The sequence below is a fragment of the Pelodiscus sinensis genome, chromosome 1, assembly GCF_052426305.1.
Source record: "Pelodiscus sinensis isolate ZL-2025 chromosome 1, ASM5242630v1, whole genome shotgun sequence".
Taxonomy (NCBI): Eukaryota; Metazoa; Chordata; order Testudines; family Trionychidae; genus Pelodiscus; species Pelodiscus sinensis.
The window spans coordinates 102,632,455-102,658,460 of NC_143052.1; the positions used below are offsets into that span (position 1 = coordinate 102,632,455).

Here is a 26,006-nt window from a genome sequence, read left to right on the forward strand (position 1 = left end):
ACATAGGACTGGGCCAGCAGTAATCGCAGCAGGAGGTATAATTTCACATGCCGCTAACTCTAGCGTAGCAGAGCATGGCAGGAAGAAGTGATTGAAAGGAGGGCAGTGCAGAGGTGCCCGTCGTGACTTTAAAACAACAAAAACAACTTCCACAACAATCTTCTAAAAAGAAACCACTGATGATTCCTTGGATTAAAAGGGGACTGTGTAAAAGAGAAAAGAAGCAGCAGTTCTACCCCAAAAGAAACATGCGATTCTTCCCCTCCCCTTTTTCGTCCATAGCCCTGGTGGTGCCTTAAAGCACAGTAGGTTTTAACCCACCAGTGAGTGGTGAGAAGGTTATAGATGGATGTGGGGCCTCGTATTGAGGGGGGAGAGTTGGAGAGTGAGTTCACCCCACAACAGTGATTCCTGTCCAGTGGGAGTTCACCTGGCTTCCTGCTTCAGGTAATGTGACCGAGTGCACAAGTTTGCAGTGCAAATCAGGTATGACCCACCTGCCTTGCATAGCCAAACCTGAGCGGTGCTGCAAATACATGGGCTAGGTCACAACACCTGGAGCAGGAATACTAAACTGCTGAAAATAGTTAAGTCCAAAGCAGATTATGAAGAGCTTAAAAAGGGTCTCAAAAAATTAGGTGACTGGACAACAAAATGGCAGATGAATTTTAATATTGAAATTCAAAGTAATGCACATTAGAAAACATAAACCTAGCTCTAGGTATTAAATGCTAGGGTCTAAATTAGTTGTTACCACGCAAGAGACAGATCTTGGTGTCACTGTGGATAGTTTGCTGAAAACATCCCCTCTGTGTGCAGCAGCAGTCAAAAAAGCAAACAGCATGTTGGAATCATTAAAAAAGGGAATAAAGAATAAGACAGAGAATATCTTACTGCCTCTCTATAAATCCATGATACATCCACATCTTGAATACTGCGTGCAGATGGAGTCACCTTATCTCAAAAAAAGATATCTTGGCATTGGAAAATATTCAGAAAAGGACAACAAAATGATTAGGGATATGGAATGGTTGCCATATGAGGAGAGAGTAATAAGATTGGGACTTTTCTGCTTAGAAAAGAGAAGACTAAGGGCGAGATATGATAGAGGTCTATAAAATCATGACTGGTGTGGAGTAGGGATGTGAAAGCTTAACCAATAACCTTAATGGGTGATGCTTACTGGTTCCAGTTAACCATTAAAAAATGGGGGCTGGATCTGAACCCCAGTGTATTATTTACAAACACAAAATAAGCATACTTCATAAAGCAAGAAAAGTACTGTCTAATATATATACACATAAGTGCTTGAAATGAAATCGTGTCCCCATTAAAGGGAAAAACTCTTATTGGGGACATGATTTTACCCTTGGTATTTAATATATAATGGGATTATTATTAATGTTGTTATATATAGCCATCCCACTGACTAATCGCACTCATCAAAAAACAAAGCTAGACTTCCCATCCTTTCTCTAAAACAAACAAATAAATAAACCATCCGAGGCAACTAATGTTAGAATAATAGCAGAAGCTCTCTCACCAGGCCTGCCATAACAGAATTGTTACACGCTGCTAACTGTTTTAGCATGAGGGCCATGATGAACACACATACAGCTCATTCTGTATCAAGTTCAAGTTCTGGGTGGGGTCTCACACAAGTGTGGGCTGGATATCATTTCTCATTTTCACAAGCACTGACTATGCAGTTCTGTGTGATGCAAATGAGGGGTGAGATGAGAATAGCAGAACCTGTCACAGGTCAGCTGAGGACGTGCAAAAGCATAGATACATGGGGCCCCGACACTAAAATAAGTAGCGATTCATGTTTCCGTGTGAGGGGATTTCAGCCTTAGCATGCGATTTCATTGATTTTTTTTTTTTTTTGCGGGGTTACGGCTCATCCTAAACTTTCTTTCATAGGGTTTATAGGGTTGCCAGGTGTCCAACCCCTTTGCTTATCTGGTTTCGCAAGACTGCTGGCACAAACTGGCTGCTGACCAAGGGGAAGCAATGCTTAGTCTTAGTGCTCAACCACTCCCCTGTTCCTATCCCTGCGCTCACTCTTAAAGGGGACATGCTGGGGTTTTTTTTTTTCCTAAACAACTTTGGTCTCCCTCCCCCCCCTTTTTTCCCCCCTTCAACAGAATATTTTCCCAGGTTTTTTTGGGGGTGGTGGTGGAGGGGGATGTTCGGTATTTTTGTTTCAACCATCTGGCAACCCTAAGGGTTTATTGGGGTTCATTCTGAAGTGGCAACAATTCAGAAAACTGCAGAGCCATAGAAGAGAAGTGTTGTAGGTTTAGCCTTATTATGTGCATTGGGCCTTGTCCAAATGCACCACAGTGTGGTTTCTGGAGAGCTACGGTGGTATGGTGTCCATGCCCATGAACCAAAAAGCCTGTGCAGTGGCTGCCATTTTTATTTATACTAGGGCCTGTGCCAGGGAGACTGCCCTGCTGGAAGCATGAGCCACTACAGTTTGAGCTAAGGAGCCAGACTCTCAAGTTGAGAGCTGCAACAGGCTGTGGCCGTACTGACCAGTTGCGTGTTCTGGAACTTGATGTTCTCAGTTAGGAACAGAAGATTCTGCTCATGAAAAACTGTCTGTCCTAAAAGCAGTAGGGCCCATTCCTCAGCGGGTAAAACTCACCTTCTATGGAGTGTTCTCATTTCAATTCACCCCAGCTGCAGCCCCAGCTCTTAGTACAGTGGTCCCCAAACTGTGGGGCACAGCCATCCTTGGGAGCTGCAGAGGCACATTCGGGGTGGGAGGGAGCACAGCAGGGCCAGGGAGAGCTGCCATGGAGGGGGTGGATAGAGGGAGTGCCATGCTTCCAGCCCTACTCTGCCCCCAATCCAGTTCCACTCCCAGGTTCAATCCTGGTACGCTCCCAGTCCTGCTGTGTCCCCAGGCTCATGCCAGCCCCCGTGGGAGGTGGGGAAGGAGTACCACACTTCCACCCCCAAAACCATTCAATCCTCCGCCCTGCACTGCCACTCTGCTCCCAGCTGCCGCTCCGCCCCCTGCTCTGCCCTCATTCCCTTGCTGCCCCCAGCTCAGTCTTATCCCAAGTTCTGCCCCCACCTTCAGCCCATGCTCTGCTGCTGAGGAAGCCTCAGCTGTGCAGTAACGAAGGGTGGAACACCGACAGGTTCCATTACTAGTAAAGGGGATGCAACTGGAGGAGTTTGTGCACCACTGCCTCAGGGCCAGCTCACACCGCCATTTAGCCAGGCCGCTCCTCCACCGGGCTTCATAACTTCTCCCAGTGCACCAAGCACGTTCCCTTTCTTCCTTCAACTCCCTTCTGAAACCCCACAAGCCTTGTTGTGCTGATCTCCTCTTGGAAAAGGGGCACAGTTCTTTCTCTCGGCTGCACCGAGGGCATATTGGCAGCACTTACTAGAAGAAACTGTCCATGGGTGTTTGAATGCCCAGGCTTCCTCCATGTCTCCATACCTCTTTGGACGTGGCCTGTTCTGGGTCTGAGTTTGATCTCCTGCTGAGTAGGGGCAGGGCACTTTGTGCACTTGGTAAAAACAGTAGGCAGAGTTGTAGTGCTCTATAATTAATAAGACTAGTTATCTTAAAAGGCATTTTTTGAAGCTGCTACTCTTAAGAGCAGCATGACAGTATGGACTGGAGTCCTGGCTGCAGAAGGGATGTGTCATTAATCTGTGAGGGTGGATTGCCACTTCTCTTGAGACTCCATGCATGTGCTCTTAGGACTGCAACCGGGAGAGCTTCTGTCCAGGCAGCAGGCATGAATATACGCAGGTGTAAGAAGAAGGGTACAGGCCACATCAGTATGTTTAATTATGTTTCTGAGTAACCTGGAACTTCCACAAAAAGCTGCTGTTGTCCTAGGGAAATACAGACAGGCAGCCAACTTGGCTATCATAGGGTACATGTAGACTATATGCCTCTGTCGCCAGAGGCATGTAGATTAGGCTACCAGACGTAGGAAAATGAAGCGGCGATTTAAATAATCGCCGCTTCATTTAAATTTACATGGCTGCCGCGCTGAGCCGACAAACAGCTGATCAGCTGTTTGTCGGCTCAGCGTGATAGTCTGGACGCACGGGTGTCGACATCAAAGGTATTTGTCAACTACCCAGGTATACCTCATCCCAGGAGGCATACCTGGGTGGTCGACAAATACCTTTGATGTCGACACCCGCGCGTCCAGACTATCGCGCTGAGCCATGTAAATTTAAATGAAGCGGCGATTATTTAAATCGCCGCTTCATTTTCCTATGTCTGGTAACCTAATCTACATGCCTCTGGCGACAGAGGCATGTAGTCTAGACGTACCCTTAGTGACATGCTAAAACAAAAGGAAAAACTATGTAGCACTTTAAAGACTAACCATCTTGTTAGTCTTTAAAGTGCTACATAGTTTTTCCTTTTGTTTTAGCAAGATCAGACTAACACAGCTACCTCTCTATTAGTAGTGACGTGACAGGATGCAGAGGCCCTTTGATTTTCAGTGAGACAGGAATTAACACCCCTTCCCAGATTCACATAAATCTGCCAGGTCCAGTACTGAAACATAGCAGGCCATGGACTGGATACCCATGTCAGACTCTCATGGGGAATCAGAAAAGAGAACAATCTCTTGCAAGTCAGAAGGTTTTCAGAAATGGGAGCGCCTCTGTAGCCTTGGTTTCATGGTGGAATTATCAAAAACCCTGTTGAATTAAGTGCCTGAGAGTAATTCCACTCAAATCAATTTATTTCCAGTACAAGTTGGGCACCTAACTACCTTATATGCTTTTGAAAATCCCACTCTGAATCTCTTTGGCCCCAGTTCAGAATGTTACTTATGAAGTTACCTAGTTGTAAATTTATCAGTATTTGGCTTCTCTGTGGAAAGATGTATGGGCTGTAATGTTGATTATAGTTACTACCTTTTATAAAAAATATCAACTTGGATTTTCAGTGGGAATACTCATTTTCTTAAAGTTAGGCACTTGCTGAACGGTTAGGCTATGATCCTGCAAGCATTTACGTATGTGCTTAACATTACTACCTGGAGTTGTCTCATTGACTTCATTGGCACTACTCATAGTGGTAAAGTTAATATGTGCATAAGTGGTTGCAGGATTGGAGCTTTAGTGTCATTCATTTCCCCATCTGAAAAATGAAGATAATAATTCTCCTCTTTCTCTCTTGACAAGCCTGGGGTTTTGTTCATTTTATAGGGTTGATTTCTAGCTCTCATTGTAAACCACTGCACCTTGAGGAAGAAAACTTCCTGATGGAAGCACAATTCTTTCTGATGTCAACTTAATTCCTGTAGCAAATGAAAATAACTAAGGATTTCTAACATTCTTATTATTATTATTTGCACTAAGAAGAGGCTGGGGACTCTAACCCTGTTGTGGTAGGCAGTATACAAACATCTAACAATAAAATGACCCTGCCTTCTTGATCTCTCAATCAAAATGGCAAAAAATATGAAAATTCTAGAATAATAAAGCACCTGGATTTCATATTTTCCACTCCTATAGCCGAGCCCCTAGCATACCAAGTATGAGCCAGGAACAAATGTTTACAGCTCAGCCACTAAGTCCCGTATGTAAGGAACGGGCTATAAAAGAAAGAGCCAGAACCTTATCAGTTGTCAGAGCACCATTCCATGATTTGATTTTTCTTTATAAAAAGTAATAACTCTCAGTGTTGGAGAACATATGTCTCTCCTTCACAGGCAGCAAAGGGCAGTTGCAAAGGGCGAATAGTACAGATACTCGTAAATGTGAAACTATAGCGTTTCTATTGGGCAGATGGAATATGGATGACATAGCCTTTTTTTATCAGTTTAATGTTCTATCTTGCAGCACCATATCAAAACTGTTATATTTTCCTTCAAATAAAGTCAGTTGTCATTCAAAGACACACCATTATTCTTTTCTTTTCAAACGTAGCACCCTGTCCATCGCTTGATGGAAGAGTGGATTAAATTGAAGAATATAACAGTCTGTAACTGCAAACCCTTAAAAGAAGTTCTTACTCATGGGAAGAGCGAACTCAATTCTGTGCTCTATTCCAGACTTCCTTTGTGATCACTTACTCTCCCTGAGCCTTAGTTCCCCATCTGTACAATGAAGTCACCATTTCTCCCAACCTTTATCCGTCTTGTCTGTTGAAATCGTAAGTGCTTCAGGACAGGGACTGTCTGTCACTATGGGGTTTGTACTGTGTCCAGAACAATGAAATCCTGATCTACGCCTGGGCTTCCCATGTGGCCCTGCAATAATCATAAACCTGCTGAAATACCCAAACTGAGGGTATGTCTACACATCAAAGTTATTTCGGGATACCAGAGGTATCCCAAAATAGCTACCTCATATCTTTTGAATGTGTCCACTATTCCAAAATATAAAGGATGCGCTGTTTCGCCATCCCCGTAAACCTTGTTGTACAAGGAGTAAGGGATGGCTCAAAATAGCACTTTATTTTGAAATTTGGTGCTGTGTAGAGAGCGCCAAATTTCAAAATAGCCTATTTCAAAGTAGACTCGAAATAAGCTACACAATTTGCATAGTGCAAATTGCGTATCTTATTTAGAATTTATGATACTGTGTAGATGCACAGTGAGTGAGGATTACGCACTTAAGAAAGAGTTGCAGGATCAGGCCCTGGAGAACTTGTTTTTTAAAGCAGTACATTAGTGGACTTTCCATGTAAAGAACAAAAAATGAATTAAAGGCTTTCAAAACCCAAGAAGCCAGGGAAAAGCTGGGCTGTTGCCACCCAGGGAAGCTGTTGGAAAGGCTCTTTACCAGGGAAATGTCGTGAAAACAATAATGCTGTTGAAGAAGCATAACTCCCTTTTTTTTGCACTGTTTAAAAAAAAAGCACAAATAAATACAAATTGCCTGTTATTGCAAGCTGGTCTGGAGGTCTGCAGCATTTGCCTACATTAAGTTATAATTCTGAGGCAAGAGGCAAAATGCTCATCAGTGGCTGAATCTAGAATAATCGGATCCTCTTTTGAGTTAAGGATGTGTCCGAGAGAAGGAATTGAACTGAGCCTCAATGGGGAAGGGAACAAAAGTGGGGGCGGGAAGGGAGGGAGAGAAAGAGTGGTGCTCAAGAGGTTAAGAGATGTGCTGCTATTTCTGTGTGGTGTTTTTGTTCCTGTTGGGGCTGTTTCCACTATTGAGTCTAATTACTTAGCTCTTTAAGCGCTATCCATTTCTTTTCATCATTTTAAAAACTTCAGTTGCCATAACAACATAATGCAATCAGTGAAACATAGCAGCTATTTTCTGTAGTCAAGGTCTGTGCGCTGTCAAGGATATGAGCCATTTAAGCAAATCTTCCCCTTCTCTCCCCATCCCCCTCTTCTCTCTCTTTTTTTCTCTAAACAAGCTCGTAAGGGGAAGGATAAACCATCAGGAATAATTAGACACAGTTGTGGAGCGAATCCCAGCAGTGCGAGTGCAGTCTAGCCTAATGAACTTCTAGCAATAATCCTGGAAATGTTGATGTTGAGGTTCCTTTTTAATCACTTCTTTGATGCCATAGATAGATTAGGTGCAGCAGGACCTCAGTAATTCGCATGAATGTCAGGAGACTTGTTGCGAATTACTGAATGTTGTGAATTAACAAGTAAGAGAATAAAACCCAAGGATTCAACAAGTGTTTATGAATATATAGGCTCTGTGGTGTATTAATAAATATAGTGTTTTATATTTTGTAAAAATGGAATTTTAAATATGTGAAACCTCACTGTAACATCTATTATTAAATCCTTGCTGAAGGGTAGGGGGAGATTCTCCATTTTTGTGTGGGTGGTGAGATGCAACTTAGTGTAGTGTGATCTTCTGAGCTTCTCCTGCAGAGAGATAGTAAATAGCTTGAAAATAAGTCTAGCAGTCTGAGCACTATACTAAGCTGTGTATGTAAGGTCAATTATAAGACCCATACCCAGGGTTTTACTCCCTCCTTGCTCAGACAAAACTCACGTGACTTCAATGGGAGGTTGCCTGAATAGTAAGAAGTAAGTTTAGAAGAACAGGATTTGGCTTAGGTGGCCTGGATCTCTCAAAGCCCTGTAGCATGTGCTTAACTGAAAGCTGGTGAGCACCCACCATTGTGGAAGGAGCCAGCTGAGGATGGAACAGAATGCTGGTATTTAGACAGTTCTTGCCCGTTCACTATCTTCCATGTTTTTGATTTTCAGCACTCTATCCAAGCAAAGAAAAAACGTCATCAGCTGCGTCACTGTGCACGATTCTCCCTACTCCGATTCCTCCAGTAACAACAGCCCTTATTCAGTGCAGCACCGTGGGGCACACAATAATGGGAACACGTATGATACAAAAGGGGTACCAGAGACCCACTGCAGCGGGAATCCCCGGACTATAATTGTGCCACCGCTGAAAACCCAGGCCAGTGAGGTGTTGGTAGAATGCGATAGCCTGGTACCAGGTAAACTGGACTTTTTCCCTTAAGAAAATAATAAAAAGTAAACCATAATCTTGGAAAAATCTCACTCTTCGGGTTCTTTTAAAAAAATAGATGCTGTGTCCCTTCTGTACCCCAACTGTTTTTAGGGGTCATGTTTTTTAGCACAACTGTTTTTAGGGGGCATGGTGCATTAACAACATGTTGCAGAGCTTGGAGTCATAACAGCTAAGTTTTTCCTTCGTAACATTCACAGGGCCATCAACTGCAGGATTTGGGGGAGATCAAAAGGGCAGCTGCCCCGGGGCCTGGTGATTTAAAACGGGACGGGGTTCCTGGCCACCGCTGCGGCAGGAGCAGTCAGAACCCCGGGCCCTTTAAAATGATCACAGCCCCATGTGACACAGGCCACACAGCACTCAAAGTCTGGCTGGAGGAGATTAGCCCTCAGCCCCACCCCTATTAGGGCACTGTAGCTACCCCCTCCCACCTTGGCTGGGGGCCTGACAAATTCTGTCAACAGCCCTATATGTGAGTGACCATCCAAGAGCAGAATTTGGCCCCTTGTTCAGATATTGTAATGCCCTTCTAATATCACTAGTGTGAGCCAGACCTGCCATGTGGAGTTATATATTTACTGAAATCATGGAACTGTTTTTCATCCAAACCTGCTAATATTTCTGGGGAGAACAGGCTCCACTGGACTGGACATGTCAAGCTTGCTCACTCACCTTCAGAGCCTCCACGGTTCTGGAAAACACTGGGTCAAAAAAGGCCCTCTTGTGTGGCTCTGGCCTGTGGCACTGGGTTCTGAGCTGTGTGCTTGTTCTTTTGTTTTGTACGCTGCAGTTGTGAGACTGTGCACCAGGGCTCAGAGTATGGGCTCTCCCTTGTTCTCCCTCTCTGTTCACAGTGGGGCAGGCCAGAGTAAGGGGTTCCTTGCTCTGCATTTCAGGCCGCTGTCTTTCCCTTTCTGCCCTCGGCATTTGCCTACTTGCTCCTGCTGTTCTCCAAGCAGAACGCTTTCTGGCATGCCTGAGCATTCTATAAACAGCCTCCAGACCCAGTTAGAGATTTGCTTAGTGGAGTTTGTACTCCTGCCTATGGGGCAACTGGCGGGCCCATATTTGTGAACTCCTAGAGATCCTGTTAAGTCTATATCTTCTTATCGCTAGGAGGAGCCATTTTGAATTCTTCTGCTTCTCCTTCCACAAGGCACCAGAGGTGATTCAGTGAGGGAAGGGTTGGTTAGATGATGTAAAACATTACTTAAGAACAAATATGTTTTCTTTCCTGGCACAGTCCCCACCAGTCACCACTCATCCTCTTATAAGTCCAAGTCCTCCAACATCGTGACCTCCACCAGCGGTCACTCTTCAGGGAGCTCGTCTGGAGCCATTGCCTATAGGCAGCAGCGGCCAGGACCACATTTCCAGCAGCAGCAGCCTCTTAATCTCAGCCAGGTAAGCAATTCTGGAAGGAGGCAGCAAGTAGGACCCACAAAAATGTGCCGTCTACTGTGTATTTTGTGATAGCATCTAACCTTATGTAATCTACATCCACTCTGTGTATAGTACTCTCTTGCCTTTTAGTGATGCGTGGGACAGGGTTAAATCTTTCAGCACAGAGAAGTGGGGCTCGTGTTTTTAGAACCATTAAGTCCTATGGTCCGATTCCCACTACTAATGACCGAGGGTCACGGCATTGCACATTCAAAGAATCTCAAAAGCCAAAGGGTGTGTCTGCACTACAGGACAAAGTAGAATTAAGATACGCAACTTCAGCTCCATTAATTGCGTAGCTGAAGCCAAGTAGCTTAACTCGTCTTTTGACGCTGTCTACACAGCAGGAAGTCGCAGGGACTACCTCCAGACTGCATCCCTTTGTCGGCAGAGAGATGCAAATAAAGCACTTCAAAAGTGCAAATGAGCCAGGGATTTAAATATCCCGGGCTTCATTTGCATACTCAATGTTCTGGCGCTGTGCCGATCACGTGCCATTTTGAAAGTGAAAGTGCTGTGTAGCCGCGGTTCTGCCAACAGCGGGGAGCTTTTTCGACAGATCCTGTACTTCTTATTTTTTTATATTTAAATCCCGGGCTCATTTGTACTTTTGAAGTGATTTATTTGCATTCCGCTGCTGACAGAGGGATGCAGTCTGGAGGTAGCCCGGGAGAACACTCTTCCTTCAATTTCCCTTACTCCTTGTGGAAGCAGGACTACTGGCATTGACCAGAGTGCCCCTCTCACTTCGAATTAGCTGTCTTAACTAAACTGCTCAATTAAACCCTGGAAGATGGACAGCGGCAGCTTCGATCTTCCTTTGTAGTGTAGACGTACCCAAAATGTTCAACCTTGAGAGAAAGAGCAGTAACGTAGATCAACAGGTCTGTGTGTTGATTATAGGAGAGTCTGAAGGGGTAGGATGTAAAAAAGGGGATTGATCTCAGTTACCGTCACATGTCAAGACAAAGCTTTTCGAGTGAGGTTTGAAGGGAGGGTGTGACTGGTTGTCAGGATGAGAGATATTTCCAGTCAGTTTTGACAAGTGGAGTTGGCATACAAAGTATGGCCAGCCATAGATGCAATGCAGTCCATTTCGAATCTGGGCCAGGATTTAGGCAGCCCATGTTGGGTAACAACCGGCTGCACCAGATGTGTTTTTGAGTCAGAGCCAAAGAAGCCCAGCGCTTCCCAGCATTCTCAGTAAGAATGTTCTTTGTGTTTACTACAGCTGAGACCCATCTCTTCTCTATTCTGAGGTGATGGCAGCCAGGAGGGGACAGCCAAGATTTCAGGAGGGGAAGCTCTGAGAACTCAGAGGGCAGCATTGACTTTGATACCGAGATGAATAAAAGAAAAGCTGGTCAAAAAATAGTCTCAGGCAAAACCCATGTTTCAAATTGTAGCTGAAAACATGAAAAAAAAAATGACCAGCTCTCAATGAAAAGCGAGGGAATGAAAGTGAGGGAAACTGGTGAAAGTCGGAGATGATGGCATCCTGCTTCCAAGAATGAGAGTGTAGTTCAGCTGCAGAATTTAGGATCCTAAAGATTACAGAAGAAGGATTTAGCAAAATGATAAAGGGGAATTAAAAATAGAAGTAAGTAAGATGGAGCAGAGACATTCTTGTTTGGCAGCTGTTTACTAGTTCCTATTTTCTTGGTTCTTTAATACTTTGACTATCTGATTGTACAATAGTCATAACTGACTTGAAGAAATGCATTAGCACTATCATGCAATCATGCAAGGAACCAGCTTAGAAAATCCCTAGTGTTTGGAAGAATCATATTTTCTCTCCTAAGACAAGAACAGAAGTTAACTTTGTTCAAGAAGTTACAGATGATTACATGAGAATTCTGAGACGGGAAAGTCTTCAGGACTTGTTGGGGCCCAGAGTTGGTGGGGGAGTATGTTATGCTGTCCACCAAGGAGGTGAGAGCAGCAAAGACCACTATTATTAAATAACTACATAAATCAGTAAAACTGCCTGTGCCCATGCTGGATTCCAGGACTTCAGCATCTTTCATCAATATTACATTCACTGTCAAGTTTTAAAAAGGCTTCTCTGAGCTTAGCCATGATTCCCACAGCAGAAACACTGCATCACTGCAATGCAAGATTGTGGGGGTCTTCATGTTAGCTGCTTATGGAATGCTGTAATGTTCTCCAGAGAGCTGCTTGGGTGGACCCATGGAACATAGGCTTTTAAGGGACCGTTTGCAGCCTTGATGCTTCCAACGGAAATTTACTTTGATATTAAGGATTTGAGGGGGAGGGGAAAACACAGGAGAAATCGTGACCCAGGAACTCCTCAAAATCCTGATCCTGATGTGTATGTTCCGGTTCACCAAAGAATGCCAAGTGAGGTCTTAAATGAAAGACAGGGTCTCACTGGATTATTAATACACATTGTCTGTACATACATATCACAACAGTAAAGAGTTATGTTCGTATATCAGAAATACATTCTGAAGTCGGAATCAAGGCAGAGTTGACAGACAGGGTTTCTGTCATACAAAAGATGTTTCTTGACTTTTCACTCTGTCAGCATGTAAATTAAGCATTGAAAGCCAACACAAAGGAAGCCCTATTTACATATGAAATCAAGAGGAGCTACCCGAAATCAAGAGGGAAGCAGCACGCTGGAGAATAAATCACAGCAGTTTATCCAGTGGCGGAGCACAGACAATGAAGTTTGAGAGAAAGAAGGCAAGAGAGGTATCCCCATTATCCTGCAGAGAGGAAATAATTGAGCGGTGTGATTGCATTTCTGAAAATGGAATCACAACCAAACATGGTGGGTTGAAATGCTGGAAGAATCATGTGTGAGGAGGTAGAATTCTTTAGACAGAAGGTTAAGTTTAGGCTCTAGAAATCTTGAAACCATTTTGTTTCCATTATCCTCTCGTCATCACTCTCCCCTCCCCCATCTTTGAGGATAACTTTATTGTTGTTTTCTATAAATATATCTCAGTGCTGTAGTCTTATACAAGGAGCTCATCCTGAGTAGGATCATTTAAGCTAGTGTGTACTCCGGGGAAAGCAAACCCGGTATTTCTGGTAAGTGTTCAGTGGCGGAGGGGCTGAACACTACAGAGGAATGTTTCAAAAGGGCTCAAGGCCTAGGGTGCACCTTTTGTTAATCTGCAAGGCAAAGGAAGGGCTGCCGTAGCCCAGAGGAAGATGCTTAGATGTGAAACGGCTGGAGGGATTTGGGAGCAGACTCCTACTCAAGCATAAGCAGGTCTTCCCCCTTATAAGGCATGAGGCTCCCAAGGTGACTTGCAATCACTGTTCCCTGTAAGCTGAGCACTTGGACGCCACCTAGGAGAGACTCAAATGCCACCCACCTGATTAGCAGAGCGCCCACAGGTGGCAGCATGTGTTTCTAATGAAGGTGCACATTCGCACGTGCGTTGGTGCACATAACAACATTTATTCCACATCTGAACGGAAAAAATTAGAGGGAACACTGCTTGCAATCCTGGGTGCCTCTAAAACCATCACAGAAATCACCTTGGCTCTGAAAGGGCCTCTGAGTTTACTCAGGGGCTAGAGGAAAAGCACAACCTGTTGTCTTCTAACTGCCTTGTATTGTGCTCTATTTGTGCAGGCCCAGCAGCACATCGCAACTGATCGCACAGGGAGTCACCGGCGACAGCAAGCCTACATCACTCCTACAATAGCTCAGGCTCCGTACTCCTTCCCACACAATAGTCCCAGCCATGGTACGGTTCACCCCCACCTGGCTGCGGCTGCAGCGGCTCACCTCCCTACCCAGCCCCACCTCTACACGTACACCGCCCCCGCTGCTCTGGGCTCCACAGGCACCGTTGCTCATCTGGTGGCCTCCCAAGGGTCCGCTCGTCATGCTGTGCAACACACCACTTACCCAGCCAGCATCGTCCACCAGGTTCCTGTCAGCATGGGCCCTCGGGTTCTGCCATCACCCACCATCCACCCAAGCCAGTACCAGGCTCAGTTTGCCCACCAGACCTATATCAGTGCTTCTCCTGCTTCTACAGTCTACACTGGATACCCGCTGAGCCCCACCAAGGTCAACCAGTACCCTTACATCTAAACACTGGAATAAAAGAGAGCGAAAGAGAAATCTACAAAGAGGGAGTGAGGTGGCTGTTTTTATACTGAAGAACATGACAAACAATGCAATAGGAGGCTCACTTGAAACTTGAACGAAGGAGACTTTAAGGGACAAATGAGGAAGAAAAGGAGAGAACTAATTCTACACTTTTTATTTAAAAAAAAAGAAAAAGGAAAAAAAAGAGTGAGAAAAATAAAAACACAAAATACAAAACCATTCTGCACCAAACTGTTGGGAAGTGGGGGGAGGGGAAAGGACCAACAGCTGGGTCCTGTTTTTGGAGAACTTCATCAATAGACTTTTAAAGATTATTTTCATCTGATAATGAGCTACATTTAGGAATTTGTTGTCCAGAACACCTAAAACAAAATCCATTCGGTTTTTCACTCAGTAAATCTACAATTCAGGGATTTATCCAGAATTTCAAAGGGATAATGCCCCATTTTTGCACTGGTCTCTGTAACCCAAAGGTATGTAACGTGTTTTCCACGGGGAAAGTAAATGGAGCATTACAGACAGGGATGAAGGAGGGGCAAGGAGGGATTGTTCCACCACTCCAGATTTCAAACCAAGCATTGATATGCTTAAAATGCATACACACAAAGCAGAATACATAACATTTGAGAAGATCAGAAGCATTTGGGGCTATTTCCCCTTTCTGTGAGCACCCTGGATAAATCCCTGAGAGGGGTTATTCTTAAAAAATGTCTTTAATAGTGTATGTTGGATTTCAGTTTCTTTGTTTTATTTTATTTGGAAATTTTCTTTCTAATCCCTAGCTATTTTAGCGTAGGAGTAGAAAATTTAGCTGGCCCCTTGGTAGAATGTAGCACTATACAGTACGTACACCCATTTTACTACATTGTGTTGAACTTCAATGATACCAATAGACTTCCTCAATGTGATTGCACAAAAACAAAACAAAAAAAAAAGGAAAAAAAAAAGATATTACATAGGCATGTAACAAATGTGATTGTCCAGGTATGTATGCGTGTGTGCGTGCGCGCAGATGCTGCCTTTTCTCTGTGGTGTTTTCCTCAGCACAGCCATTACAACTGTCACAGTCTTAGTTTTACATCATTCCCTCGTAGTGCCTTACCGAACTACAAATGCGGTTTAAGGGTTTACTTCCACTGGTACTCCTAGAAACTGACTGAGGCTAGTCAGAATTTAATCTGAGCTTTTTTTTTTTTTTTTTGCGGTGGTGTTGATTTTCTTCTTCTAGGTTATTTTTCCACTTCTGTTGTTGCTCTTTGGCCATTTGCCAATGTGCAGTTGTTGGGAAGGCTTGGAGGATGGAAGGACATGCACCCAGATATCTGTTTAACATTGTATGGACTAGCAGTGACCAGATTGGTCAGAAGACTCTAGTGTCGCTTCCCAAAGGATCTAAGGTTTTGTTTGAAGGTCTGCTTCCCCCCCCCCCCCCTTGGAATAAAAAATTTCCCCATCTGAAGTTTAATTCTCATTCTGCAGTTTGGTAAAATTCTTAGGGATTGAAAGGAGAGATTCCTCCCATCTTTCCTCTACAAATATCTAGAGTGTTACATTGCCCAAGTACTGTGTCTGAGAGAAGGGGGAATGAGGATTTGATCCAGGAGAGGGGCAATGCTTAAGGATGCTTCTATTAGAATTTCATAGATGGTGGGGTGGAGGGAGAAGAGAATGAGAGAATTCAATCTAGAGAGTCAAACTGAAGTTTCCTAAGTTAAAAGAGAAAGGTATGAGACATCAGGACCCTACCCATTGTAATGTAGTTCTGACTGTGTTCTTTCCCCCTTCCTCATCCGACATGTATAAAAGTTGAAGTAAAATACTGTTTGAATTTGGTGAAAAAATTCTTATTCTGGGTCCTCAGCTCCAAAGGAACTCTGAACAGTACTTGTTTTCAGGTAGGTTTCCAAAGAGAGGCTTTCTTAGAGCTGAGAGAGTTAATAGTGAAAATGTGATAAAAAATGGGAGCACCATTGCATCCATACTTAGAATTGCTCTAATAAACCATGTGTAGTTGTAGGGGAAGGGAGAAGAGCCCAGTAAGAAAAAGTTTGATGGAGTGTTCCCATCAAACATGAGGTCTGCATGGCCACTTAGTGCCACTCTAGATCTACCTGAAACTACAGCAAAGGGTGTTTTAAGGTGTGATGCAAGATGCTAGAAAATAGCAGGTCAGTTGGCAGAGTGAAGAGGGAATGATTACCTTGGATGGAGTTATGGACAAGGTCTCTTTCTCTTGAGAGAGAGAAGCTGGTAAAAAAAGACAAGCACAGCTGTAATATCTGGTCATGAGCACTTGCCCTTCCGGAAGAAGGAAGGGATGGATCTCAGTGTGCATAGATTGGGCAAGATTGATTTATTTTGGCAAACCAGCAAATATCCCTCATCTTTGCCATTTCAGATTCATGGTGTAGATATCCTTGCACCGTTTTATTTTCTGTCTCTCCCTTGCTCACGCTAAACGTGACATAAATCAGTATCTGATCTCCCAGCAGTCTTTGCACCTTACATTCTTCCTTCAGAAAGACAACCGTTTCCCATTTATCTAAGCTAAGAAATTCCCCTTCCTCCCTGTAAGTTTCCGTTGCATTCCTCTCATATCTCACCATTTCAGGAATGAAAGCGTCATGCTGCTTGTGTCATTAAAAGGAATAATATTGTTATTTTACTGTATGATTGTTCTGATTTATTATTATTATTTTATTATGATATTTTACTCTGGGTTTTAATTGCACACGCATTCCTGCATCTTTGTGTTATTTTTCTCTTAGTTTTATTATTATTGTTGTTTTGTTAATTTTATTATGAATAGTTTCTCTTCCTCAGTGGCATCAGGGGGGTTGCAGTGTCTGAAAACTGCAGAAAGAGAGGAAAGATAGTTTTGTTCTGAGATGGTAAAGGGTGCAGAGAGAACAGGCAGAGCAGGGAAGGGATGTGCCATGAGGGTGGCTGTGTCCTGTAGGGATGGTGCATTGTCCCCCATGGAACATGCATTTTATCACAATGCCAGAAACTTTCTCTTGGAGGCAGAGACCAAACAGCAACCTAAGTCATTTTTTAGCATCAGAGCGAGATTAAAAGTATGGGAGGCCCCTGCGTTCAAAAAGTCCAGCTCAGCATCACATTGTAGTGGCTAATGTTTAGTGGGGCACTTCTATGAGACCAAGACCAGGCCATGTCCTCATCAGGCCTTTAATTAAACTGAGACTGGGGCTAGTGTCAGAGCTCAATTTCCCAGAAGGGAAAACAAAATAGTTGGCTCCCACTCCTCAGAAGGTGTCTTATCAACCCTCCAAGCTCGAGAACCTGAATGGAGGAAAGAATGCGACCCCCAGTCCAGTCACTGGATAAACAACATGGACAGACATTGAAGACACATGTTAAAACCAAACAGCAGCAATAGCCAGGTATCTGTCCTGTTCTTCCATTTCTGAAGACTAATGGTGTGTCTATATGACCAAGGTATTTGGCTTGTGATTCCTCCTCCTTGGTGTAGCTGGTCTTTTAATTGTCACTTATTGAATTTTATTAAGTTGTTTTGTTAGATAGAATGATGATATTTATGTTTGGAGTTACATCTCTCACCCTTATTAAAGCTGTGGGCGTAGAGTGTGCAAAGGCCCTAATTCAGTAGCACGTTGAAGCACATGCTTGGGTGCTTTGCTGAATAAGGATGGACTTCAAGCGCATTCTTAAAGTCAAAATATCGGGGCTGATAAAGCAGGGAAAGGGAGAAAGGGTGGGTTTTAACCTCACTTAGCAAAATGTTTGATTTATTTATTGTGTTTTGCCTGTGCACGTCTGTCTTGTTCTTTCACTAAAGCATTAATCTGATTTCTGTGGGAAGAGGGTGACAAAGCCTACTGTGATGTGAAGGCCAGCATTGCAAAGTGGAAGGGGCAGTTGTCTGTCCTGTTTGTGTGGAGAGAAGAGCTGTGCTAACTATGGTTCTGATGCCAGCATGGTTAAGTCTATGGGGCTGGAAGGGGCTGTAATAAGGATGAACAGTGTATCTGCAGTTTGAATTGTGTTTTTGTCGCAACGCTAAAGGTGTGGGCCGAGTTTTCTCCTGGGTAGAGAGGGGCGAAGCAAAAAACTGCCTTTCCCTCCCATTCTTTTTGAAAATACAGTTTGGTAAGTGCAGTACTGTTAGCCACACAGGGGGCAGACAATGTTAGTGGAGGAGCTAAATTCTTGGCACACTGTCGGTGCTACACAAGTAACAATAGCTGAATTATTTAGCTGGCAGAGACCTTTGAAGTTGAAAATAGGATTGATGTGTTTTGGAATGAGCTTGGGGTTCTTTGTGGGTGTGGAGCAAACTGCTTGGAAACGTGAGGGAGAAAGTAAATGGTTCTGTACTGGAAGTATTACTGGTGGTTCCTGGTTGGCACAGCGTAGAAGTGACCCCTTTTCCCACCACAGTGTCTTGTTTTCTTATGATGCTGGAAATGGGAGAAATGAACAGACATTGCCTCTCTTAGAGCTGGACATTCAAAGTGCTGCTATGAAATCAGAATCTACAAAGACATGGAGGGACTAGTTACCTTGAGCAGAACAAAACAACACAAAGGAAGAGCTAGAACTTTTCACAGTGTAAATTGGGTCAAATCCAGGTGTTTGAAGAAACAACCGCAATTGCATTCCCCTCTTTGGAGTTGCACCTGCTTATACCGGGGCTACATTTGATCCTCTGGGGAAACTTTTAACTCCCTCATTCTCTGTAGTAGTTCTGTCAAGAAACATTCCAGCAAAGGGACACTTCTGTCTCTGTCATTCTTTTTTTATATTCTCAAGGGTTTATGCCTCAGAATTTGGTTTGAAAGAAATTCCATTACCAAACTTGAAGGGAAGATAAAAACCCTTTTCTTTCTTTAACCAAAGAAACTTAATAAATAAATTTAAATAAAGAGAAAGAGACCCTACCCATTACAGATTCAGAATTAAGTTACAGGTCCACACTGTCAGACAATAATGACACGCTATGGAATTCCTTTCCTTTCCTTTTTCTTAACTAGCTTGTTGAATGGAGAAATTCAGTCACACTAAAATATTGCTGCTATCCTAAACTTTGGGGACATCGAAAACATTATGCTCCTGTCATTATTATTCTTCATAGTAATTACAATGTATCTTATCAGTGGCAACAACACGGTGTTCAGTTGTGAACTGTGTAATGAAAATAAGCTTCCATAAGCTCCTCGTGCTTCTGTAGCATTTAACTCTCCTGCCTTAGGACTCTTAGCAATCGCTGTGTGTCAGTTTCAATACAGCGCTGTAGCTCCTGTAATGACAAAGCCTCTACAAAGTTGGTCAAACGCAGAAGAATTGTTTGTAAAAGTTTTGTGCAGGTTTGTCATGCGCTAGCAATCAGCCCGGCCAAGGGTGTGCAGTGCTACTTACAGGCCAAGATCCAGACCTGTGAATGCAAGGTCCAAATAAATGTTCCTTATTCAGGGAATTCTGCAGGCATCGGGGAAATAATCCTCTCCTTCCCTCACCAGTGTGACCCAGGCCCAGGGCCACTATAGCCTCTGTACCCACTGTGTTTCCCTTCCCCTGTGGGAAGGTTTAGGCCAGTGGAGCTGTAGTTTTGTATACTTGGGCCATATTCCTGTTGATCCCCCAATCTGCTCTGCAGTATTGTAGAGACAGCCTCAGCTTTGCAGTGTGCATGATGTGTGGAGTGCTCCAAATTCCCTCTCTAGAGTCTGGCCCTGTGCATTAGGATCAGTTTAATTCCTCTGCTTTTAAGGTCTCAGTTCTTAGAGAGAGGAAAATGGGAGGGGACCCTGTGTATCCAGTGCTTGAGTCTGTATGCTGTCACCATCTGGCAGAGCTCCCTTTGAAGCCAATAGGAATTTTGCCTGAATGTAGACCAAGTCAAGACTACAGGACTAGGCCCTAAAGTATCAGTCACGTGGAGCAAAACATCCTTTATGCCACAGTATTTTACAGCATATGTGGTCACACTACTGCAAACTACAGTGTCTCGGCTTATTGCTGTAGTGTTGTTTTTAAGACGAGGCCCAGCCCATGCTACCTGCCCCCCGGTTCCAAGTATATATAGTATGTTGCCACTGCATGCTGCGATGCCAGCCCCTCAAAGGGTGCTGCTATATGCTATTGCCACCCTGAAGCTGCTGAATTGCATCCGGCAGTGTCACTGCAGGGTTAGCATTCAGACCAGATGGCTGATTTGGTCCTCGGTCCTGCAGGTACTTATGCCCATGAATAACTTTACTCCTGAGAGTGATCCCAGAGAGTTTTCATGGAATCACTCGCACATGTGAAGTTGCTCAAGTATGTAAATGTTTGCTGGATGCAGCGCTAGATAAGCAGACAAGACTGATCTCAGCAAACACAAAATGTTCTCATTGGAGAAGAAAACACACGTATTGCATCAAGTGTGAAATTTGAGTGGGGAATTAGCTTGACTTTTCAGGAGTCTTATGAAACATACAATGAGGCTTTGCTTTCTTCATCTCTAGAATCAGATTGAACTTTACATTTTTCACATACGGGTTAGCTTGTCCTTCCAATTTTAGCAGTGCTGCTATAACAAACTCTTCATGTGTGTATGAAGATAGAAGTTTTTGTTTTTAATCTTTTGCTTGTCATAGTTAATCCAAGAAAGGCAATACTAAAGGTATATTTTTTCCAAAAATGATATTTTTACTGCACTGATAAATATTGTGACATCTCTGATCTTAACTTTTTAGCTGTAGGGGGAATTATGTGCAGCATCACATAGAACTTGTAAATACTTCTGTGGGGGGGTCTGACAGCCAGGGAATTTTTCTTTCATTAAAAAATAAAAATAAAAATAGAAAGGTTTCTTCGTTGAAATGGAAAGAGATGGCCAACTATTCTGAGAGCAAAAGAAAAGTGTATTCCACTTTCAGAACATGGCCAAGGAGCTTTTGCAGTGCTGGCATAGAGTTGATGATCATGCAGATGTGTTTTGATTTTTCTTCCCCAGCATATTGATTTGAAAAGTTTAAGGAAGTTAGAAAAACTTTGGTCTGGAATTCTGATCAGAAATGTTATTCATCAGCCACATGGTACCTCTTAGGGTTTTTTTATATTTTGTTTTTTAATTAATCTTTTAACGACTGGTTCCAGGATTGCTTGCCAAGGTTCTAGGTTGGTCTATATGTGTTCTAATCTTATCTACTGTTCTAGAACTCATTGACTCCATTGGAAGCAAACCCACCTGATCAGGATTCTGGATTTTGATTGGTTTAAAGGGTATTCTAGAGTTATGGTAGAATACCTTCCATTTTTTAAAGAAGGATTTAGATACACTTATCTTATACAAACTGTGACCTATTGGCAATAATTACCTCAAATGTGGGCATTCATCCTGGTTTTAGCCTTTTTGAAAACATGTAGCCAGCTTGAACTTGGGATTCAAAGACTATAAACTCTGTCTGGGCGGAATAATGATAAATGCCCACCCTGGTCATTGTTGCTTAACTGAATTCTGAAGACAGTGATTCTTTAAAACAACAACAACAAAAAACCCCAAGGAATAGATTACTCTTTTATGTATTGTATTCAATTGTTAAAATGCACATGTAAGTATGTATGTTTATAGCTACTGTAAAATGCTTTGGCCTTCTAGAAGATATTTAATGAGTCACATTTTAAACCAATATGAACTGAATAATAGACTGTGGCTACTTAAACAGTTTTCTGGCTACATTTTATAGTTATTACAGTGTTTTATAGTTTACATTTAAACTGGTACTTTTTAAGGGAAATTTCTGTTTCTAAATTTCACCTTCAAAAACTCAATACAGCTGCCTCTTTTTTTTTTAATTTTGCCCTTTCAAAAAATGAAAAGTACAGATGTGTCTTTATTGTGTCTGTTTTGAGATATAACATAGTATTGGAAAGTGAGTTCAGATCAAACAATCCGCCTTGTTCCAAAGTATGGTTATGAAACCACTCCACACATATTGAAGTATAATCCAACACGAGCCATTTATTTTTTAATAACAAACTTTAATGAATCTCCTTGGGTTGAAACATGGAGCAAAATACTTCCAAATCAACTATCCTCTGTAGGACTTGGATGAAGATACCTGTGTAATGAGAATGAAGGATATTCAGAGGAAGGGATGTACTGTATTGTTCGTAACTCATTATCTGAACTATTGATTCCTGAGCTAATGAATCCCTTTTTGGCTTTTTATTTTTGCTTTTTGACAGCCATTCTAAGAGGCAATGCTGTGATTTGGCTTTCGTTCTGTTCACCCCTTTATGCAAGTGACACCACCCTAGAAATATTCTGAACTAGTGAACTAAATACAAAGTCCATTGACCCATCTCTCTGCAAACTTCATTAGCAAAAGGTAGTACCCTTTGGTGCTGTTTGATTATTATGGGTTGTAGTGTATTTTATATTTTGACGTAACCCCTTTTTATCAGTCTCACTTCACCATGAGTATCTGTCTAGTTTTTGTCTTTGTTTTCTTTCAGTTGAGTAACCAGTGAACACAGTGGAATCTCTGCTGGGCAAAGCGGCATTTTTAGATAACAAAAGTACTTGATTTGGCATTTTAAAAATACCTGTCTGAGGAACTGAGCTTCAGCTGTGGAGCTCATTAATATCAGCAAAGCTCCCTGCATCTTTCAGTGAGGCCTGACCCAGCTACACTGTTGATCCTGGCAACTGAATGAGTTACTGGAAAGCAACAGTGATCCTTCATTGGTAGGCCCTTATGCTGCTCACATTGAAATCACTGTCAGAGCTCCCTATTGAGTTCAATGGGAGCAGAATGGGTCCCTAGCCCTTGCTCCCCTCCCCCCCAGTAGCTCCAGTCATTGCTAAGTACTCTCACTGTAGCTCCCATTAACAAAGCGATAAACTTATCAAGACTGGGGTTGCCATTTGGTGAATTAAATAGAGGACTCTTAGCAGCCCATGGGCAAACTGGAAAATGTCCATCCCCTAATAAGCCACGGTCACAGACTCAACAGCCTGTTCTGACTCTTTATGGCATGAGCCAGCCCTGGAAATACCAGCTCACTGGGTTGAAGGAGTTTTTTTAATACTTTGGCTTGGAACTTGAAAAGCAAGGAGGGGTTTCTAATACTGGCAATGTGCATCCCTTACAATCTGAATGGTTACATATAGCACTTCAAAAGGGAAGTCCAACATTTTGCAATGCTTCCACATTTGGTGGTTACACACAACACTTCTGTCTTCTTTGTTCCTTATTTGTTTGGTTTTGGCTTTTTGTGTTCTTAAAATACTTCCATGGATATTCCAGGGCACAGCCATTTCAGATGTAGAAAGTATTCATCATCCCATGTGTTTCACCAATAAACAAACAAGGCATTTTTGGGTATCAGATTCTACTTGACAGAATTGGAATGTCGCTTGTGTATTCTATAGCAAACCAAATTTCTGAAAAGACAGGAAGTATAATGAATAGCTTTATTAAAAGGAGAGTGAGTGAAAGAGAGAGAGTGAGAGAGAGAAAGCAAGAAAGGGGCATCTTGGAAGGTGAAGAATCCAGGGTAGCTAATTAAAATTAAGAAGTGAAACAGTATTTTTTTTTTAAATAGTGAAATCCTATTATGAAAGGGAGAAAGAGAATGATTTATACCTTTTGACTGTCCACGAACCCAAAGTACTCTGAATGGAAAGTGGAAATTAGTATATACTGTGCCAGAATTGTAAAGAGGAAGAAAGGAAAAAAACACAAACATATCAAAAATGCAAGGGAAAAAGATGCCCTCTGGCCCCCCATGTAGTATCTTGAATGGTTCTTTCTCTGGAGTGTCATCTCAGCCCAGTAAACCCATGAAAGCCCTGATCTATTGTGTTCCTCCACTGTATGGTTTCTGTAATCTGAGTGTTAATCTTCGTGAAAATTGTATGCAACAGTATTTTCTTGTGTACTGCTTTTTTCCTATGTGAATTGTCCCTCTTTTTTTCTTTTTCTTTTTCCTTTTTGTCTTTCTTCTCCCTGCCCTTTTTTGGGTAAATATGTATTTCTTCTTTTAAAAAAACAAACAAACTGATGTGTTGTAGACCTATATGTAACCTATTCCTTAGTCTCATATTATAGGTATGTTATAAGAATGGATATTTTACTTGGCTTTAGAATGTTTTACAAGAAAACTAATTCTTAACCAATCAAGTTCTTGCTACTAAAAAAAAATGCTTGTGTTTTTCATCATGACGTTGTGTGCTTCTAATTAATAATCATTTTCGTTGTAGAAAAATGGAGTGAATTTATATTAGTCTTGGAAACTAATAATAGCATTGTAAATTTATGAGATGATTTTAACAGAAAATACATTATAGAAGAATATAGTTATTTTAATTGTAATATTACTAACTGTAGGGTGAGAAAGGAGGTCCCGTTGTGGTGAACTATGTTATAGCTTGTTATTCACGGTTTCTTTTTGATCATTTTTTCGGTCTCTGAGGTGAAACGAGTTATTAATCAGAATTTGTAAACTCACATATGCATATTGTATATGTGTAGAAATGTAATCACACTTTGTCTTGGAATTACATTAAACTGTTTTAAGTCACTGCAAAGTCCATGTCTGTCTGCCTGTCTTCCTGCTGGCTAAGATTTGGCGTGAAATATAAGGGTTTTTTTGGTAGGTTGGTTGATTTTTTTTTAACAGCCCATGGAAGTCTTTGGAAAAGGCTAATTTCAGAGGGAATTTAGGTTTTTTAAGAGACAATTTTTAGATTTGCCAGACAAGTTAGACAAATATTATTTTAATATTACTGAACTCAAACTTCACTGTACAGATTGAAGGGTCACCTAAATGACAGCAACAAGAAGCAACAAATTGCCATGGAGGAGCTCTAAGTTGGATATTAAGAAAAACTATTTCACTAGGAGGGTGGCAAAGCACTGGAATGGGTTACTTAGGGTGTGTCTAGACTACCTAGTTTTGTCGACAAAAGTGGACTTTTGTCGACAAAACTATACACTACAGCTGAGTTCTGTTGACATAACGTCGACAGAACTCAGCAGTTTTGTCGACGCTGGTATACCTCATTTTACGAGGTATAACACCTTCTGTCGACAGAACTCTGTCGACAGAAGGTGTTATTGCCTGTAACGTTGCGTCCAGACTACGGAGTTCTGTCGACAAAGCAGCTTGCTTTGTCAACAGAACTCAATGTGTCTGGACGCTCTTTGTCGACGGAAGTTTTGTTGACAGTATCTGTCGACAAAACTTCCGTCGACAAAACGCGGTAGTCTAGACGTACCCTTAGAGAGGTGACGAAATCACCATCCTTAGAGGTTTTTACGGCCAGCCTTGAGAAAGTCCTAGGTGGAATGATTTAGTTGGGGTTGGTCCTGCTTGGATCAGGGGTTTGGACCAGATGACCTTCTGTAGTTTCTTCCCACACTAATCTTATATGGTTCTATGAAAATGTGAGGGGGTGCTGAGATCTGAGGTTTGGAGTGAAATCTAATTCCCAAGTACTTTATATTATTCTAATTGATCTGTAGTGATTATAACTAGTCAACATTTTGTTTCTTCTCTTTATTGCATGTCAACTGCATTTTATTTCTCTCCCCTCTCTGGAGGGGATCACATTAAAGACATCATCTAGATTCCAGACCACAGAAAGTTTTGAGTGATCACCTATCTCCTAAAGCTCCTGCCTACCACTATCTGACATCTGAGCTGGGTCTGATTTCATCTCTAGCTTCAAAAGGAGCAGCCTAGTGGCAGGACTTCTTCAATATTGCAAAGCACCATCTTGGAGGAGATCAGTCAGCATTCCCTCAACAATTGCTTCCAGGACATGTCAGAGTACAAACCCACCTCTTGTCGCTGGTGCCATTTCCTTAATATGGCGGTTAATTTTTGGAGGCTGTTGGGTTTCCTTGCCTTCCAGTTTGCTTTGTTTTCAGCAATGCTGCAAGTGGGCCAGTACGGTATGATATGCCAAACTGGCAAATTATTTTTAGTCTAGATGGCATTCCGAAAAGAT

General features: G+C 42.5%; 1 protein-coding gene across 4 annotated transcripts in view; it reads left to right on the top strand.

Moving 5' to 3' along the window:
- Nucleotides 1–24,581, top strand: part of HIPK2 (homeodomain interacting protein kinase 2) — a 213,140-nt gene extending 188,559 nt beyond the window's left edge. For all 4 annotated transcript variants that reach the window (XM_006138056.5, XM_006138057.5, XM_006138058.5 and 1 more), the window contains exons 13-15: nucleotides 8,196–8,443; nucleotides 9,722–9,882; nucleotides 13,535–24,581. In XM_006138056.5, coding sequence (XP_006138118.2) covers nucleotides 8,196–8,443; nucleotides 9,722–9,882; nucleotides 13,535–14,002 — 877 coding nt within the window. In that variant the 3' untranslated portion in view covers nucleotides 14,003–24,581. The remainder of the gene's footprint in view (nucleotides 1–8,195; nucleotides 8,444–9,721; nucleotides 9,883–13,534) is intronic.
- Nucleotides 24,582–26,006: the final 1,425 nt, after the last annotated feature.